The sequence below is a fragment of the Callithrix jacchus genome, chromosome 15 (genome assembly GCF_049354715.1).
Source record: "Callithrix jacchus isolate 240 chromosome 15, calJac240_pri, whole genome shotgun sequence".
Classification (NCBI taxonomy): domain Eukaryota; kingdom Metazoa; phylum Chordata; class Mammalia; order Primates; family Cebidae; genus Callithrix; species Callithrix jacchus.
This window is the reverse complement of record NC_133516.1, coordinates 50,534,357-50,554,509: the sequence shown is the minus strand read 5'-3', so window position 1 is coordinate 50,554,509 and position 20,153 is coordinate 50,534,357. Positions and strand designations below refer to the sequence as shown.

General features: G+C 38.9%; 1 protein-coding gene across 6 annotated transcripts in view; it reads left to right on the top strand.

Annotated features, from left to right (window-relative positions):
- The window catches only part of TAFA4 (TAFA chemokine like family member 4), a 210,268-nt gene that overhangs the window by 183,827 nt on the left and 6,288 nt on the right, over window positions 1–20,153 (top strand). For 3 of the 6 annotated variants that reach the window (XM_054245849.2, XM_008981991.5, XM_035276075.3), the window contains 2 exons: window positions 1–156; window positions 17,743–17,826. In XM_054245849.2, coding sequence (XP_054101824.1) covers window positions 1–156; window positions 17,743–17,826 — 240 coding nt within the window. Of the gene's footprint in view, window positions 157–17,742; window positions 17,868–20,153 lie in introns of all 6 variants that reach the window. The other 3 variants (XM_054245851.2, XM_008981993.4, XM_078351450.1) reach the window with 2 other exon arrangements.

Genomic DNA, 20,153 nt, shown 5'->3' with positions numbered 1-20,153 from the left:
GCCACCACCAAATCAAGCAAGGGACCTGTGAGGTGGTCGCCGTGCACAGGTGCTGCAATAAGAACCGCATAGAAGAGCGGTCTCAAACGGTCAAGTGCTCTTGCTTCCCAGGACAGGTGGCAGGCACAACTAGAGCTCAGCCTTCTTGTGTTGAAGGTAAGACCTCTCTGGTCAGTATTTCTGATAGGCAAAAACCCACCAGGAATCTCCCTACTTCACTGTCTTTGCAACCTAAAGAAACCTAGGGTTGCTTTGAGATCAGTTTTAATCCAAAAGTGAGCATAAATACAACTCCAAAAATTTTTTAATGAATAAGGTAAGTCTTCAATAATGTCCCTCAAGGGGTAACAATGGAGAGTTATATTATAGGCAGTTGGGAAGATGTGCTTCAATTTCTTTTGCCCACCTGTCTCCAAATCTCACTCATCAAAGGAATTGTTTCCCCAGATGCTCTGTTCTCCCTCCTCTTATACTGTACTCAAATTTAGCAGCCTGACTTTCTCACTTCATGCTTGGTGTATCCTCTCTTTAATTACTAGTTTATCATTTTAACCAACATTTATAGGACATCCTCTTCAGAACAACTTCCCTGGGAATAGTTTGGAATCATGTACCATTCATTTGTAATCTCCAAATCCCCTCGCAGAGTGCTGTGCCAGTGGTTAAAAAATATATATGAATGTTGATGGTTGTAGGGAGAGGCTGGGATTGATTTCTTTTGATACTCCTGGCTTCTTCCAGCAGACACTGTGTTAGAAACAAGTGTCAGTTCCCAGGGGAACAGATACATGGGGTTAGTCCTGTAGCAGCTGCTCTGCAGTGTCATGAAACCTCCTTGAAAATGAACATGTCCAGTCTCATTTGATGTATGTCTAAAGGTCAGTAGTTAAAACACACACATTCTTAACTCCAAATCATATTGCACAGTGAACAATAACAGCTGATTTACCTGCAGCCCATTCCCCCTACCAAACACACACATAGACATACACAACTCTGTGGGCTGTGTGGTTACAGTGGTGTATATCAGCACCATCTCAGGCACCTTTAAAGCAGGAAACTGAAAGTGGAAATTTTCTACCTGCAGTTCTTTACCAGAAACTTTTGGGGCCAAATGTGTTGTTTAATTCATATTTTGTTCATATTTTATGTAGGTAACATAGTACATATGCCATCTATTGCCATATAGACCACTTGTACCCCATAATCATAGAAATATTATGTCTGCAGTGAAATATATGAATATTCATGTAGGATGTGATAAGGCTGGATAAAGAACTTCATGTTAATTCAAGTCAGGTTTTGCTGTCATCTTACGAAAACCTTTGAATTTCCAGAGCTTTTTGGATTTGGCAATTATTGATAAATGATTATGAACCTATAAAAAAGATGCAGATCTTGAACATTTAAAAAATGGCATTTAAAAGAAATATGCTGAGTTTCTATACCTCCAGCTGGGGAAGTCTAATGTATTTATCTGCTTCATCAATTGTATCCAAATCACAACCATTCTGTCTCCTGGCTGTCTCTCAAGTCAGCCCACTTCTCTCCATCCCCACTGCTACCTCCACGGTCCAGGATCTAAGGGCACACCCTTAGATCTTGCTGAGTGTGCCACGCCTCTCCTTTTACTTTCCATTCTGTAGCCAGAGATATACAAAAATGGAATGGATCATGACACTCCCATACTGAAAATCACAATTTAGTGGCTTCCCTTGTTTTGAAGATAAATTCCAAGTTCTTTACCATGGCCTGCAAAGTCATGCAAAATCTGGCTGTCTCAGTTCTCTTTCAACTACTGTACCCTAGGCAATCTAGAGTTCTTCCATTTCTGTACATTACTAATTTATGTGCCTTGCCTGAATCATTGCCCTCCTCCCCATGACACACACCTAGTCTGCTTAATTCTTCCTATTCTTCTTTCAAATCTCTTGTAAGTTCTTGTATTATCTTGGACTGCCAGTTCATGACATTCATCCCATGTTGTTGTAAAAACACATGCCTTCCAGTTAGTATGTAAGCAGCCTGTGGATGGGGACGTGGTCTCTTACTTTCATCTCTCCCCATTGGCTGGCTCATAAACAAGTTTTAGCACAGTGGAGAATGGACTTCTCTAATCACAGATTGTTCTTTATAGGCAATGTGTTTGCTTGCCTCTGTAGGCCTTAAACATCTTGTAACAAATTCTTTTTATACTCTAACCAAGAATAATGCTTCACAATATTCAAAGCACTTTTATTGGTACCTAAAAAATACTGATAGTGAAGTGATGACTATTCGTATCTTCATCTTAATAAGGAAAATATGAATATCTTACCACAAACTATCTTGTTTTAAATTTTATCTATAGGCAAATCCCCTTTGGCCACCATCCTAGAGGTAACTTCACTTACCTGTTTGGTCAATAGATTTTTCTGTATGTTTGTGTATTTGGGGATAGGTTTGTAGAACATAGTGGTAGATTTCAACATGAGTGTGTGTTTTACACAAATGCTATCACTTTGGATATTTAACTCATCCTGCTTTATTCCTATGAGTATTAGGTTGAAGAAAAATCTGTGTGTGCTGGTACATGTTGATCTAACTTGGTGTTTTAAATTGCTCCATAGCATTCCACGTATGGATAGGCAACATTATTTAGCCATTCTTCTTCCTTTTTTAATATGATGACAGGGTCTGCTCTGTCATTTAGGTCAGAGTACAGTGGCATGATCATAACTCACTGCAGCCTTGAACTCCTGGGCTCAAGCAATCCTCCTACCTTGGCCTCCCAAAGTTTTTGGATTATAGGTGTGAGCCATTACACCAGGCCACCATCCCTTTGTTGGTGGACATTTTGGTTGTGTTTATGGCAAAACAAACAGACTCACAGGTTAACTAAATGGTTTCCCTAGTGTCACAGGATCAGTAATGTAGACCAATCATGGAGCATCTGAACAGAGTCTATGCAGTGTGGTCTACTAGAACTTTCTGTGATGATGCACTTGTTCCCTGTCCATATATTTATGGAAATAACCTGTGTAGATAGGTCTCTATATCTATATGTGATGATGCATATGTCCAGTATGGCTAGTACCCATTAGCCACCCGTGGCTATGGAGCATTTGAAATGCGGCTAGTTATAAATTTAGATTTAATAGGCACTTGTGGCTCAGAGCTTCATATTGGACAATGCAGTATATGCTTTATCTAAAGATGTAACTTGAGTGTAACATTTGTGGTCAGAGAATACTAATACCCTGAAAGGTGAGATTATATCTTTCACTTGTGTCTCCTATCCCTAATATTGTCTGGCAAACAGTCGGTGTTCAATAAATGTTTATTGGATCAAAGTCACTCAGAAGTTTAGGAAGTTTAAGCTTTAGTTGGGATGTATGTCCGATTTCATCTCTCTCTGATCTCTTCCTTATCTGAAATGTTTCCATTAGGGCTTTTTAGCTTTACCTGCTTAATCTTTATCCCATAATAATTATGCAGTATCACACCCTTAATTGGCATGTGAGAAGACCTATTCTCTGCTAATACGTTCCTCTTATCTTATTTGTCAATAAGAATAGAAAAGATCTAAAATATAAAATTCACCTGAATTTACATTTAAATTAAAACAAAGGCAAGAAGGTGTTGGCATGGGGCACTAATTAATGCCAAAATAGAAATTGGAATATCCTTTTGCATTTCTCTTAATCCACACCACAGATATTTATCTAGTGTTTTCATTGCTTTTCCGTAAAACCATAGCTTATATAAACGGAGAATAATTAGCTGTTCCCCTTCTATCAAACGTTTTTGTTATAATTAAGTTATGAAACCTCCTCCAAGTTATTGAAGTGGGTCTTTGATATACATTGGAGTTTCAGGAGATTGGACAGGGAATTATTTGATTGTAAGGCTGTGGTTACTTGGGTTCTAAAACAGACAGCTATTCAGCTGGTAAGCATTCTTTTTCATGGTGGAAACTATATTCTACACATTCACCAAAATGCTGCTCTATAGAGATAAGGCTGAATGGTTTTATGATAAAATTAGACAAATGTATAGTACAAGGAAGTTTATTTTGTCAAAATGAATGCTTTCTAAATATTGGGTTTAAAAGAGATTAATAAAAGCTCAGGAATGCAAAGTAGTTAATTTTCAAAGCTATTAAAAAATTTTTGATGCCCCAATTTCTATCGCTTTGTTGTTGTTGTTGTTTTTGAGATGGAGTCTCGCTCTGTTGCACAGGCTGGAGTGCAGTGGCATGATCTCGGCTCACTGCAACCTCTGCTTCCAGGGTTCAAGCGATTCTCCTGTCTCAGCCTCCCGAGTAGCTGAGACTACAGGCATGTGTCACCATGCCTGGGCAATTTTTTTGTATTTTTAGTAGAGACAGGGTTTCAACGTGTTAGCCAGGATGGTCTCCACCTCCTGACCTCATGATCTGCCCACCTCGGCCTCCCAAAGTTCTGGGATAATAGGCGTGAGCCACTGCACCTGGCCCACTTTTTCAAGGTACCAGAATTAATTTAGTTAAGAAGGGGAGTTACTGTTTGGACTGCAGACAACTTTCATGGCTTTATGGGCTGTGTGATGAGACATAGGATCTCTCTTTACAATGTTTCTACTGGGATTTTTTTTTTTTTTATTGGGCATGTTCTCCTTCCACCTAAAAGATATTTTTCTCAGTGCAGTCAGGTGAATGACAGGATTTTACCAAAACACTTAGGGAGTTGGGAGGATAGGTATGTTGCATATGCTGGTTCATTCATCAAGTTTTAATTTGGCACCTTTGTGCCTGACCTGCCCTAGATGCCAGACAGAAGCATGATAAGGAGACTCATGTCCTAGTTTCAAGGAATCCAGAATTTACTAGTTCAGAGAAACAAACTCTCATTAATGAAGGAATTCAAGGGAGAACAGAGAGGTGGTCAGGGATGCTGCCCTTGAGAAGAAATGGGTCTGAATTTAGTAGGTAGAAGGATATGACGGTAGAAGGAATTAGGGAACAAGGAAGCACAAAGCATATGAAAATGAGTGGGGCTAACTTGGGAAATAGAAGTAGCTTTGTCTGGCTTGGAAACAGTAGAAAACAAAATCACAGCTTTTGATGTGAGAGGCCTTAGAGTAAGTCAAATTTTAGGATTTAATTCCTGCCTTCTGGGAATTTGCATTTTAGGAGAGTGTGCCAAAAAAAAGAGTATGAAGTATTATGAACTAAGTTTATATAAGGCACTGTAAGATTCCTGAGAAGGAAAAATACGATGTCTAAATTTGTCAGGTCACCTTGTCAGCATAGGTTTCATGGTGAGCTCACAATTAGCCAGGATTTGTGTGTGCATGCATGTGTGTGTATTAGTCTACTCTTGCGCTGCTAATAAAGACATACCCGAGAATGGGCACTTTATAAAGCAAAACAGGTTTAATGGACTCACAGTTCCACCTGGTTGGGGAGGCCTCAGAATCATGGGGTAAGGTGAAGGAGGAGCCAGGCATGTCTTACATGGCACAGGCAGGAGAGCATGTGCAGGGGAACCACCCTTTATAAAACCATCAGATCTTTAGAGATTTATTCACTATTCCATGAACAACACATGGGAAAAAAATCCACCCTCATGATTCAAATACCTTACACCAGGTCCTCACATGAAACTTAGGGATTGTATGAGCTACAATTCAAGATGAGATTTGGGTGGGGGCACAGCCAAGCCATATCAGTGTGTATGTATGTGTATATGTTTGAGAGAAAGAAAAAACTCAGAAGTAGATGTGCAAAAACTTTAGATTCATGGAATCGCCCATGGTAAGGGCAGGAAGGAAGGCATAAAATAGAGGTGGCATGGTATTGATGATCGATTAGAATTATTTTCATAAGTCAGAGCATTGAGCAGGTCTGATGAACTGGCACAACCTCTCATTTTGAGTTAGTAGCCCTTCAAACTATAGATCAATGCTTCTCAAGCAGGGGCGATTTTGCCCCCTTGGGGATATTCAACATTGTCTGGACACAGTCGGGAGAGGGTGCTACTGGTGTTCAGCATGTACAGGCCGGAAATGGTGCCTTACAAAGCATAGGATTGATGGCCGTGATAAAGAATTAACCAGGTTCAAATGTCTACGAAGTTGAGGTTGAGAAACCCTGACCTAGAGTTCCTCAGTATATGTGGATATGCTTGTGTAGATCTGCATTTAGCAGAGAGGAAAACCTACATCACAGAAGATCAGTGTATGTGTACTGATGCACTAACTCAGTACTCTGTGTGGAACCATATTGTGTTATTTGCAGTGTGAACAAGTAAGATTCCTTGAAAACAATGTTAGTGCTCCAACCACTGCTCTTAGGCCTGTTAGTCACATCAAGTTGGTATGGCTTCTTAAGAAATATAAAAGTTAATAAATGGCTTGATTTTTAAAGAACACAGTGAGAATCTTGAAATAATATGACTGAAATAACTGAAGACACAAAGTATTAAAATCTTGGAGTGTATTCTATAAGGCCTATATTCTAGGAAGATGTTTTCTTAATTTTTCTGTTCATAGTTGCAGTATAAACATACAGTGTTCTTTAGAATAACCTTTACTACATGTATTGTCAGGATTCTCTAGCAGGACAGAACTAATAGGATAGATGTATATATGAAGGGGAATTTATTAAGGAATATTGACTCAAGTGATCATAAGGTGAAGTCACACAATCGGCCGTCTGTAAGCTGAGGAGCAAGGAAGCCAGTCCGAGTCCCAGAACCTCAAAAGTAGGGAAGCCAATAGTGCAGCCTTCAGTCTGTGGTGGAAGGCCTGAGAGTCCCTGGCAAATCACTGGCATAGGTCCAAGGATCCAAACGCTGAAGAATGTGGAGTCCAATGTTTGAGGGCAGGAAGCATCCAGCATGAGAGAAAGATGGAGGCTAGAAGACTAGTCTAGCCCTTCCGTGTTCCTCTGGCTGCTTTTATCCTAGCTGCACTGGCAGTTGAATAGATAGTGTCCATCCCAATTAAGGACGGGTCTGCCTTTCTTAATCCACTAACTCAAATGTTAATCTCCTTTGGCAACACCCTCACAGACACACCCAGGAACAATACTTGGCATCCTTTATTCCAATCAAGTTGACAATATTAACCATCACACCATGTAAATACAGCTAAACCAAATCAAGTAAGAGTCCAACTCGTGAAAAGTGAGCAATGTTCTTGGTTATTATAATTTGAAGACTGCCTTATTTAAGTAACTGTATAAATACATAATTGTGTTCTATTTAACTGAATGATGTTTATTTGGGACAAGAGATACAAAATAAAACTCTTTTTATACGATAGAGAGCATGGAAAATGTACCAGAAGCAAAACAGCTAATTATCACATGAAATTTCACCTCGACAACAGCATTATAGAATATACCACTTGCTACCAGAAAACCAGGGAAGGCTTCACTGTCTTTTTATTTTTTTCTTCCTTTCTGCATAAAACTGGAAATTCATTGCAGGTTGGCAGCTTGAAGATAGGGGTATTATGTGTTTTCATAAGTCAGGAAGCGTGGGACTTTTAAAAGAATTTTATTTTAAAAATAGAAGTGACAAGACACTTTCTCATTTAAAGTATATTATGATATTTTGTAACAGGAAAAAAAAATCTTTGCCTCCTACAAACTTATTTTCCTGTGGAGATAAGGCTCAGTAAAGTGGGCAGATGTTCTCGCCAGTAACTTTAATGAAATCCTACTTCTGAGTCCTTTGTCTCTGCTAGTCGGGCTCAAGGTGCACTCGAAGCCTAAATTTCCTGGCTGTTTAATTACCTTATTCTCTGTCAGACTGAGCCCTCAGTGGGTTCTCACCTTTGCTGAGTTTCTTAGTGAATCCTTAACTCATAATGGAATTTGCAATGTGTATTTTGATTATGGTGGTGTTTCCTTTTATGTCTCTTATTTCTAAAAGAGCATTTGCTGTGAAGCCTTTCACAGAGAAACTCCATCATGGGTAACACACTGACAAATAGGAGTACCTCATAATGTATTCTCCTATGAGATAGGAAAATATAAATTTGCAAATAGGACTCCTTTACATTTCAGGGCAGTTTGCTATTTTAAGGAGTCTGAAGCAAATCTGTTTTTGGAAGAAAGCCTCACTCCATATTTTCCACTTAAACAAAAAACCTGGTAAATAATCTTATGAGAGTTTTGTCTTGGTCTTATAAGCTTCCATTTGCCTATACCTAGGTAAATACTGATTTTTTTTTTCTGTAGTTAAGAAGTGGCATATTCTTCTGTGATAGACACCCGGATCCGTCACTTTTATTTTCCCCTCCAGCTCCTTTTCTCAGTTTTGGCATCAGAAGTACCTTGTGTCCCCATGGGTTCAGTAAGTAAGTGCTGGCTGGCATTTCTCTGCTGAGAGGTTGAGACAATCTGATTCATTCTCTTTCTCTGCAGGGAATTTATTCCGCAGTTTCTCACTTCACTCCCACCTCAGTTGCTCTTCTGTTTTAGAGTTCGTTCTTCTCAAACTCTTCCGGCTCCCAGTTTTCTCTACCTGATTGCACTACTTGGCTGAGACTCCTTCCCTGGCTGGCTGCTGCTGGGAGACCTAAGTCTAATCTTGAATTTTCCTCGAGAGCCCCTGATTCCTTTCCAGACATCCTCCTCTTCTGGGTGTCAGGGGCCTCCCTGATGATCTCTCACTTCAGCCACATGCATCTGCTGGCTTCCAGGTGGACCCGTCACTGTTGCTGCTGCCTTCAGTTGTGGACATCTGGCCACCTGCCAAAACTGCTTTTGAATCTTTCCTGGAGCTCTGGTACCTATCCAGAGTACATGAGTTCTCACTCCTGAGTGGACGAAAGTTTGTCTAAGGAAGAGTTTTGAAGACAAAGAAGTATTTTAAATTTAGCTCTAATTCTGTGTAAATATAACTAAGCTCTGTCAACATTTTTGTAATTTTTCTAGTCCTGCAGATGGTATTTTGAATTGAGGGCTGGGGATCATCTCCTGTTTATTTTTATATCCACTTGGAACCAACCCATGGTACTCAGACAAGAATGAATGGTCAACACTATAAGTATAGTAGAACTCTGTGTAGCACTTCCTAATCTAAAATATTATTGTAAATTGTGGTACAGTAGAAAGACTACTGGATAGAGAAGAAGAAATTTTAGATTCTAGTACCACCCCCCACAATTTTACTAGCTCTGAGGGAAGCTCTGGTTTTTATTTGTGGCACCATCTGTCTCCCCTTTCTGCTTCTGAAGGTTGTTGGGACAATCAAAAGAGGAACAGTAAGTAAAAGTGCTTTGAAAGTGACACAGCTCCATGAAGTTGCAAGGGGAAATTGTTATGATATTTAAGGCTGCAAAGAATATAACTAAAAAAAAATTTTTTTCACTGAGTCTTGCTCTGTCGTGCAGGCTGGAGTGCAGTGGTGTGATCTTGGCTCACTGCACCCTCCACCTCTCGGGCTCAAGCAATTCTTCTGCCTCAGCCTCCTGAGTAGCTGGAAACTACAGGCGGGCACCACCATGCCCAGTGAATTTTTGTATTCTTAGTAGAGGCAGGGTTTCACCACGTTGGCCAAGTTGTGTGGAACTCTTGGCCTCAAGTGATCTGCCTGCCCAGGCCTTTCAAAGTGCTGGGATTACAGGTATGAGCTACCATGCCTGGCCAAGAATACGGCTTTGTTAAGCTTTACCCACTGTGTCCATCCATCCCAGTTTAGTAGCAGTCTCTGACACAATAAATGACCAATTTGGCTAGATTCCTTTATTGGTGTTGGCTGATTTAAATAGCAAGTGGTTTCCCTAGATCACAAATGCACCTGACTTAGGTACTATTTGTTTTGATGGGTATCACTGGATATTAGCTCAGTATTTGGCCTGAATCAGGGACAACGTGGCCACTTGTGGACAAAATACTATAATGTCTGGCCCCTTCAGTAAATAATGAATTTGTCCTGTGCTTTCATCATGCCACATAGCATATGTCTGATTGGGGAACTGTTTGAATGCACTGGCTTGCCACATTCCCTACCGTTGTCTTTGCATCCTTCCATACAAGGATTTGTTTCTAGTAGATGCATAATGGAGGGAGGTATGACTAAAAGCATTAGCACTTGGGCTCTAGCATTAGACTGCCTGTCTTCAAATTGTGTGACCTTGCCCTGGTCACCTGATGCCCCTGGACCTCAGTTTTTCCATGTTTTCTTAAAATTATTTTTAAAATAAGCTTTTGTGGAACAGGTGGTTTTCTATTACACGGGCAAGTTCTTTAGTGGTAATTTCTGAGATATTGGTGCACCCCTCAGCTGAGCAGTATACACTGTACTCAATGTGTAGTCTTTTATCCCTCACCTTCCTTGAAAAAATAATTTGTAACCTCAGGTTGTAGTGAGGTTTAAATTAGCAGGGTGCCTGGCTCTCAATAAAAAGTAGCTATTAGGATTTGTAAAGCTTTATTTGAACTTGAGTTTCTGACTTCAAGGCAGCATAGTTCGAATCAAATCTATCAGGAAAATCATGTTGTCTGCAGAGACAATTTAACTTCTTCCTTTCTAATTTAACTGCCTTTTATATTTTTTTCTTGCCTGCTTGCTCTGGCTAAGACTTTTGGTACTCTGTTGAATAGAAATGATGAGAGTAGATATCTGTGTCTTGTCATATATGGCCTTTATCATGTTGAAGTACATTCCTTCTGTACAAAATTCGTAGTTGAGAGTTTTTATCATGAAGTGATGTTGGATGTTGTCAAATGATTTTTCTGCATTTGAGATGATTATGACTTATCCTTCATTCTGTTAATATGGTGTATCACACTTATTGATTTACATACAAGGATAAATCCCACTTGATCATAGCAGAGGATCCTCTTCATGTGCTATTCAATTCAGTTTGCTAGAGTTTTCTTGAGGATTTTTGATTGGCGCACATATCTTAGCCCAAAAGGCAGCTATCACCCCCTCCCGTCACCTGGAGAGAGACGGAGTGGCTGGGCAGGTCCCTACCCTCCCCACAAACCCCAGAGGGCTGAAGCTCTGACTCTAGTGGGTTGCGCAGCCAGTGCCACAGTCTGAGCTGAACCCTGAATGATCCAGCCCAGTGGAGTAAGGGTACAGCCCATCATTGGGTAGGACTGGGCTACATGTTTTAACAAAAATACAGGAAACCTATGTAGCAAGGGGACGGTATTGTTGACAAGAATGAATCCGAGCTGGAAAACGTGCTCCAGGCCAGGAGAACTTCCCAAGCCTGGCAAGGCAGTCCAAATTTCAAATTTAGGAAAAGAAGAGCAACCCAAGGCACATAATTGTCAGATTCACCAGGGTTGAAAAGAAGGAAAAAATGCTAAGTCCAGCCAGAAAGAAAGGTCAGGTCACCCACAGAGGGAAGCCAATCAGACCTCTCTGCAGAAACCCTACAAGCCAGAAAAGAGTGGGGGGCCAATATTCAAGATCCTTAAAGAAAACAACTTTCAATCCAGAATCTCATATCCAGCCAAACTGAGCTTCGTAAGTGAAGGAGAAATAAAATCCTTTATGGACAAGCAATTACTTAGAGATTTTGTCACCACCAGTCCTGCCCTACAAGAGCTCCTGAAAGAAATACTAAGCATGGAAAGGAACAAGTACCAGTCACTGCAAAAGCAAACTAGTTGGCAAAGACCAAAAATGCAGTGAAGAAAATAAGTCAACTAATGGGAAAGAAAACCAGCCAGTAACAAAATGGCAGGATCAAATTCACACATAACAACATTAACATTGAATGTAAACAGCCTAAATGCCCCAGTTGAAAGACACAGACTGGCAAACTGGATAAAAAGTCAGAACCCATCAGTATGCTGTATTCAGGAAACCCATCTCACATACAAAGACACACATAGACTCAAACTAAAGGGATGGAAGATTTACCAAGCAAATGGAGAACAAAAAAAGAGCAGGGGTTGCAATCCTAGTCTCTGATAAAATGGACTTCAACAAAGATCAAAAGAGACAAAGAAGGATACTACATAATGGTAAAAGGATCAATCCAACCAGAAGAGCTAACCATCCTAAATATATACACCCCAACACAGGAGCACCCAGATACATAAAGCAAGTTCTTAATGACCTAAAACGAGATTTAGACTCCCACACAATAATAGTGGGAGACTTCAACACTCCACTGTCAATATTAGATCAACAAGACAGAAAACTAACAAGGATATCCAGGACTTGAATGCAGAGCTGGACCAAGCTAACCTAATAGACATATACAGAACACTCCAGCCCAAATCCACAGAGTATACATTTTTTTCTCAGCACATTTCTCTTACTCTAAAATGAACCACATCATTGGAAGCAAATCACTCCTCAGCAAATGCAAAAGAACATACATCATAACAAACAGTCTACAGACCACAGCGCAATCAGACTAGAACTCAGGATTAAGAAACACACTCAAACCCGCACTACCACTTGGAAACTGAACAACCTGCTTCTGAGTGTTAACTGGATAAAAAATGAAATGCAGGCAGAAATAAAGATGTTCTTTGAAACCAATCAGAACGAAGACACAACTTACCAGAATCGCTGGGACACCTTTAAAGCAGTGTTGAGAGGGAAATTTATAGCAATAAACGCCCACATGAGAAACAAGGAAAGATCTAAAATTGACACCCTATCATCAAAATTGAAAGAACTAGAGGAGGAAGATCAGAAAACCTCAAAAGCTAGCAGAAGACAAGAAATAACTAAGATCAGAGCAGAACTGAAGGAGAGAGAAACACAAAAAAACCTTCAAAAAAATCAATAAATCCAGGAGCTGGTGTTTTGAAAATATCAAAAAAAAAAAGACTGCTAACCAGATTAATAAAAAAGAAAAGGGAGAAGAATCAAATAGATGCAATAAAAAATGATAAAGGGGATATCATGACTGATCCCACAGAAATGCAAACTACCATCAGAGTTTACTACAAACAGTTCTATTCACATAAACCAGTAAACCAGGAAGAAATGGATAAATTCCTAGACACTTGTACTCTAAACCAGGAGGAAATTGAAACCCTGAATAGACCAATAAGAAGGGCTGAAGTTGAGGCAGCAATTAATAGCCTACCAATCAAAAATAGTCCAGGTCCAGACGGGTTTACAGCTGAATTCTACCAGACAAACAAAGAGGAGCTGGTTCTGTTCCTTCTGAAACTATATCAAACAATACAAAAGAAGGGAATCCTCCCTCACTCATTTTATGAGACCAACATCATTCTGATACCAAGACCAGTCAGAGACTCAACTAAAAAAGAAAACTTCAGGCCAATATCCATGATGAACATCAATTAAAAATCTTTAATAAAATACTGGCAATGATTGCAACAACACATCAAGAAGCTTATCCATTATGATCAAGTAGGCTTCATCCCGGGGATGCAAGCCTGGTTCAACATATGCACATCCATAAATGTAATCCATCACATAAACGGAACTAAAGACAAAAACCACATGATTATCTCAACAGATGCAGAGAAGGCCATTGATAAAATTCAACAGCGCTTTATGCTAAAAACTCTCAATAAACTAGATATTGATGAAACATATTATAAAATGATAAAAGCCATATATGACAAACCTACAGCCAATATCATACTGAACGGGCAAAAGCTGGAAGAATTCCCTTTGAAATCAGGCACTAGACAAGGATGCCCTCTCTCACCACTCCTATTCAATATAGTATTGGAAATTTTAGCCAGAGCAATCGGGCAAGACAAAGAAAGAAAGGATATTCAATTAGGAAAGGAGGAAGTCAAACTGTCTATATTTGCAAATGACATGATTGTATATCTAGAAGACCCCATCATCTCAGCCCAAAATCTTCTCAAACTGATAAGCAACTTCAGCAAAGCCTCAGGTTATAAAATCAATATGCAGAAATCACAAGCATTCGTATACACCAATAACAATTTAAAGAGAGTCAAATCAAGAGGGAACTCCCATTCACAATCACTACAAAGAGAATAAAATACCTAGAAATACAATAATAAAAGGATGTAAAGGACCTCTTCCAGGAGAACCTCAAACCACTGCTCAAGGAAATAAGAGAGGACACAAACAAATGGAAAAACATTCCATACTCATGGTTAGGAAGAATTAATATCGTGAAATGACCATACTGCCCAAAGTAATCTATAGATTCAATGCTATCTCCATCAAGCTACCAATGACCTTCACAGAACTGGAAAAAGCAACCTTAAACTTCATATGGAATCACAAGAGAGCCCTCATAGCCAAGACAATCCTAAGCATAAAGAACAAAGCTGGAGGCATCATGCTACCTGACTTCAAACTATACTACAAGGCTACAGTAATCAAAACAGCATAGTACTCGTACCAAAACAGAGACCCCAGAAGAAACACCACACATCTACAACCATCTGATCTTTGACAGACCTGACAAAAACAAGCAATGGGGAAAGGATTCCATGTTTAATAAATGGTGTTGGGAAAACTGGCTAGCATTGTGCAGAAAGCAGAAACTTGACCCCTACCTCACCTTACACTACAATTAACTCCAGATGGATAAAGACTTAAACATAAAGCCCAACACCATAAGAATACTAGAAGAAAACGTAGGCAAAACCATCCAGGACATAGGCATAGGCAAGGACTTCATGACTAAAACACCAAAAGCAATGGCAATAAAAGCCAAGATAGATAAATGTGATCTGATTAAACTCCAGAGCTTCTGTACAGCAAAAAGAAATCATCATTAGAGCAAATCAGCAACCAACAGAATAGGAAAAAATTTTTGCCATCTACCCATCTGACAAAGGGCTAATATCCAGAATCTACAAAGAACTAAAACAGATTTGCAAGAAAAAAACAAGCCCATTCAAAAGCGGACAGATGATATGAACAGACACTTTTTCAAAAGAAGACATATATGAGGCCAATAAACATGAAAAAAATGCTCATCATCACTGGTCATTAGAGAAATGCAAATCAAAACCACACTGAGATATCATCTCATGCCAGTTAGAATGGTGATCATTAAAAAATCTGGAGACAACAGATGCTGGAGAAGATGCGGAGAAATAGCAACACTCTTACACAGTTGGTGGGAATGTAAATTAGTTCAAACATTGTGGAGGACAGTGTGGTGATTTCTCAAGGATCTAGAAATAGAAATTCCATTTGACCCAGCAATCCCATTACTGGGTATATACTTAAAGAACTATAAAGTGTTCTACTATAAAGACACATGCACATGGGTGTTCATTGCAGCCCTGTATACAATAGCAAAGACCTGAAACCAACCCAAATGCCCATCAGTGATAGACTGGATGAGGAAAATGTGGTATATATACACCATGGAATACTATGCAGCCATAAAAAACGATGAGTTTGTGTCCTTTGTAGGGATTTGTATGAATCTGGAGACCATCATTCTCAGCAAACTGACACAAGAACAGAAAGCCAAACACCATATATTCTTACTCATAGGTGGGTGTTGAACAATGAGAATACGGGGACTCAGGTAGAATAGCATCACACACTGGGGACAGTGAGGGGGGGATAACATGGGGAGAAATGCCAGATATAGTATGCACCAAAAGTAAAATACATAAATTAAATAAATAAAAATATATGCCTGTAGGAATAAATTGATGCAGTTTGAACTGACTAAATGTATATGGACAGTTCTTGATCATTCCCATGTTAATGCCATGTAAATGGATATAGAAATTTAACATAATCATTGAACATTAAGTATTGTAGTAAAAGAGGTGTGACTAGATTAAACTGGAGATGAAAACATCTTAAAAAAAAAAAAAAAAGGCCATACTCTCCAAAGCAGTCTACAGATAAAATCTCTAAGAAAATTCCAACAGCATTTTTCACAAAGATAAAAAAAAGTCCTAAAATTCATATAGAACCACAAAAGACCCCAAATAGATAAAACAATTTTGAGAAAGAACAGAGTTGGAGGCAAACAACCCCTGATTCAAATTATATTACCAAGCTATAGTTATCAAAACAGTATGGCATTGGCATAAAAATAGACACATAGACCCATGGGACAGAATAGGGAACTCAGAAATAAATGCATGCATTTATAGTCAACTAGTTTTTGAGAGGGTGACAAGACTACACAATGGAAAAAACATTATCTCTTCAATAAAGGGTGCTGGAAAAATATTCCCATGCAAAAGAATGAAGTTAAACCTGTTACTTAATCATATGCAACCATTAACTTGAAAAGGATGTAAATGTAATCTATGAAATGAAACTCCTAGAAGAAAACATAGGGGAAAATGTCCTTGGTATTAGTCTTAGCAATGATATTTTGGTTATGGCAACAAAAGTAAAAATAAACTTGGGACTTCATCAAATAAAAAAGCAACCTAGAGAATGGGAGAAAATATTTTCATTTATCAGATGAATTAAGATCCAAAATATAAAAGAAACCCACATGCTCAGCTGCCAAAAAGTAAATACCCCACTTAAAAAGTAGGAATAAACTGAATTGGTATTTTTCCAAGGAGGACACACAAATGACCAACAGGCATATGAAAAGATAAAGGAATGCCAGGGCCTCCTACCTTCCTGTGGCGGCTTGTAACTGACTTTAAGTAGTTGCTGGCCACTTGCCAGAATGGCATGGTGAGATCAACACCGTGTATGATGTGAATTGTTAGTGCTTTTAGTCTTTGCTATTAACAGCGTCAAACAGAAGAACCAGTTGCAATACCATGGTAACCTGCAATCAAAGATGATGACCATAATAATAGCTGACATTTTCGGAGATGACTGTGACTGGCTGAAAGTCAGCAAAGACTTTCACACGTGTATTAATTTACCCTCTTACTATCCTGGGATGAGTATCTACTTTTCAAATGAAGAAACCGACACTAAGAGAAGTCTGAGAACTAGTCTAATCTAGACAATGGCACAGATTCAAAGCCTGAGATCTCAGCAGCCAAATTTTATAATTGGGCAGTCCACTGCAAAAGTGAACTATTTCTTTGTATAAATTTAAGGATACATAATGGTGAAGTCGGGGCTTTTCATGTAGCCATCATCCAAATAGTGTACCTTGTATCCCTTAAGTAACTTCTTGTCCTTCCCACCCTTCCAAGTCTCCAATGTCTATTGCTCCACGACTCTATGTCTCTGTGTGCACATTATTCAGTTCTCATTTATAAGTGAGAACATGCAGATTTGACTTTGTTTCTAGGTTATTTCACTTAAGAATCACCTCCAGTTCCATTTATGTTGCTGTAAAAGACATGATTTCATTCTCTTCCGTGGCTAAGTAGTATTTGATAGTGTGTCTATACCACATTTTCTTTATCCAGTCCTCCACTGATGGATACGTGTTGATTCTATGACTTTGCTATTTATTGTAACTAGTGCTGTGATAAACATATGAGTGCAGGTGTCTTTTTGATATAACAGTCGCTTTTCCTTTGGGTAGATAACCAGTGGTGGGATTGCTGGATTGAAGGGTTGATTTTTAGTTCTTTGAGAACTCTCCATATTGTTTTCCATAGAGGTTGTACTAATTTATCTTCATACCAACAGTGTGTAAGGGTTCCCTTTTCTCTGCATCATCACCAACATCTGTTGCTTTTAAACATTTTAATAAATGAAATAATTTATAGAGTATATGCCTGATTGGAGTCCTTAAATTTACTAATAGTAAATTTATTCTTAATACCAATCTTTGAGGTCAGTGTACTAATTTGTACTGAGATTTATTTTTTCCATCTTTGGAGGAAGAAACTGTCACAAATATTATCCGGCCTTTGTTTTTCAGCTTCCATCGTGATTCAGAAATGGTGGTGTCACATGAATCCCTGTTTGGAAGGAGAGGATTGTAAAGTACTGCCCGATTACTCAGGTTGGTCCTGTAGCAGTGGCAATAAAGTCAAAACTACAAAGGCAAGTATAGACAAAATGCAACTACCATTTATGACTTATCAACTGTGGGGTTCCTCCCCTCGATCTTATTCTGCCATCAAGAGAACATCATTATGTGCTGAAAAATCTGCTTGGGCCTTTTTGAAAAGCCCATTTCCCAGCATCATCCTGTGTGTCAGATTTTAAAGAGCAGTGATTTGGTGGGAGAATTCATTATTTTAGGCAGTGCCACTAAATTCATTTCAGCTTCTTCACAAGCCCGATTTAAAGTAAAAGCTTCAGAGTTGACAGGCCAATGTATCAAAACACCATGGCAAGAATCCACATCCAGATGATTTACTCAAGTAGAAATACCCACTGCTTTAAAGGAGATTTAATGGTTGGGGATTCTTATTCAAGACTTAGAAGCCAATACTTTTCACCCCAAATAGTATTATTTTTAATTCTCACCATCTCTGAAGAATGCCATTATCTACCAGTTACCAGCCAGAAACCTACCTTCTTCCCCTTATCTTCCCATGTTCAATTGGTTACTTTGTCCTTACGTTTTTACTATGCAGTTTTTCCATGACTCATCAACACTGTGCTTATTCCTCTTGTCCCATCTGCCCTTTCATATGGAGATGCATCTGTACTGCTAGGTTGCTGCCTTCTAGTCTGGTCTCCATACAGTGACTACAGAAATTTTGTAAAATGCACATCCTCTAATCTAGTCTACCTCGAAATATTCCACTGGCTCCCTCTGGTGATTGGTCCACTAGCCTCTGCCTGGTGCTTAATGAGGAACATAGCAAACCACTTCCCTTCCTTCTGGCTGCTCTAAACATCCTGGACTTTTGTCAGTCCTTCTTATCTCCTTTTGCACTGTCTGTTCCTTCCCTCTTCATAGAATATGTTTCCCTCCTTTCTCTTCTAGTTAATCATAATCTTTTCAGGGACTCCTTTACTGATTGAAATCATCCTCCCTAAATCTCCGAGCATTTACTCTGGTTACATTTTACGTAGATTGCTATGCTTATTTTGCTTAATACCTAGACCTTTCATCTAGTGGGAGAGCTTTCATGTTGGGCCCTGGTTTTGTTTTTGCTTTCCCTGGAAGAAAGGAAAGTCCCTTTCTACCAGGTAGTCCCAGAGCCAGCTGAATGCCTTGGGAACTATTTATTGAATGAAAATCCACACAACCAAGGTCATTCTAAGATCATTAGAGTTAGACATACTGGAGTGGAGTGACTCTTTCGTTCTGGTTGCCACTGAGCTTTGACCCCTTAGGAAGTACATCCAGTGAATTGTTTCTTGCCTTTCTTATGTATCTCCTTTATGAATACTTTGAGCACTCTTAAGTGTTTAGTAATTCATCTTCGGCCATGGAGGTCAAAAGCAGGCCAGTTCTCCTTCTAAGTGTGAACATGAAATATGATGATAAATATGACTTTGTAAAATATATTAAAATAGAAGATATTAAATCTAAAATAAAATATTAGGAAGGATGATAGTACAATATATTTTAAGTTAAATGGAAACTTTAGCTGATATTATACCCCAGATTATCAATGGAATAGTTGTCAGTTGATTCTCTATGTAAAACCAGAATGTCAAAATCAAGACCATTTTCAACATTAATTGTGATTATCAACTAACTTATCCTTGTTAGTTATACTGAGATGACTGGGGTGATGATGTGATATCTTCTTTTATATCCAGGGCCGCAGATGTCCATGGAGTCATATATTGGTCGTGTGAGGAGGTCAACCCTCCCATCGTTCTAAGCCATTCTCAGTAAACTTCCATCGTATATAAACCCAGGGTGCTTGCTAAGCAAACCCTGCCTTAAGATAATTTCCCTATCTTTCCCTTTATTTAAAGCAAACAAACATTGTATTGCAGTATTTATAAATTCAGCTATTTTTTCCTAATTCCTTCCTAAGAAAAAATCTTGGAGTAACCCATGAATTAGGGTATTACATTCCATCAGGGATAAAAATTTTCTTTCATCATATTTCTTGTAGGCTAAGGAACAACATTTTGGAAGATTATGTTTGTATTGATTTTTATATATAAATATAAAACAAGATCATAAGCAGAAGCCAACTGTAGTTCTCTTGGTGGAACGGCTCTCTATTTATGTGTAGTTAGAGAAGGCATTTGCAGGAAGCAAACCTTTAGGGGCACTTTGGCTCTGTGCTGGGAATGTAAGTTTGCTCTAGCTAAATCCTCAACGGTAGTGACATTTCATTTAGCACTTTGAAAAGTTGTAGAAAGATAATACAGTTCCCCAAGCCATCATGATACTTGGGCTTCTTTTTTAGT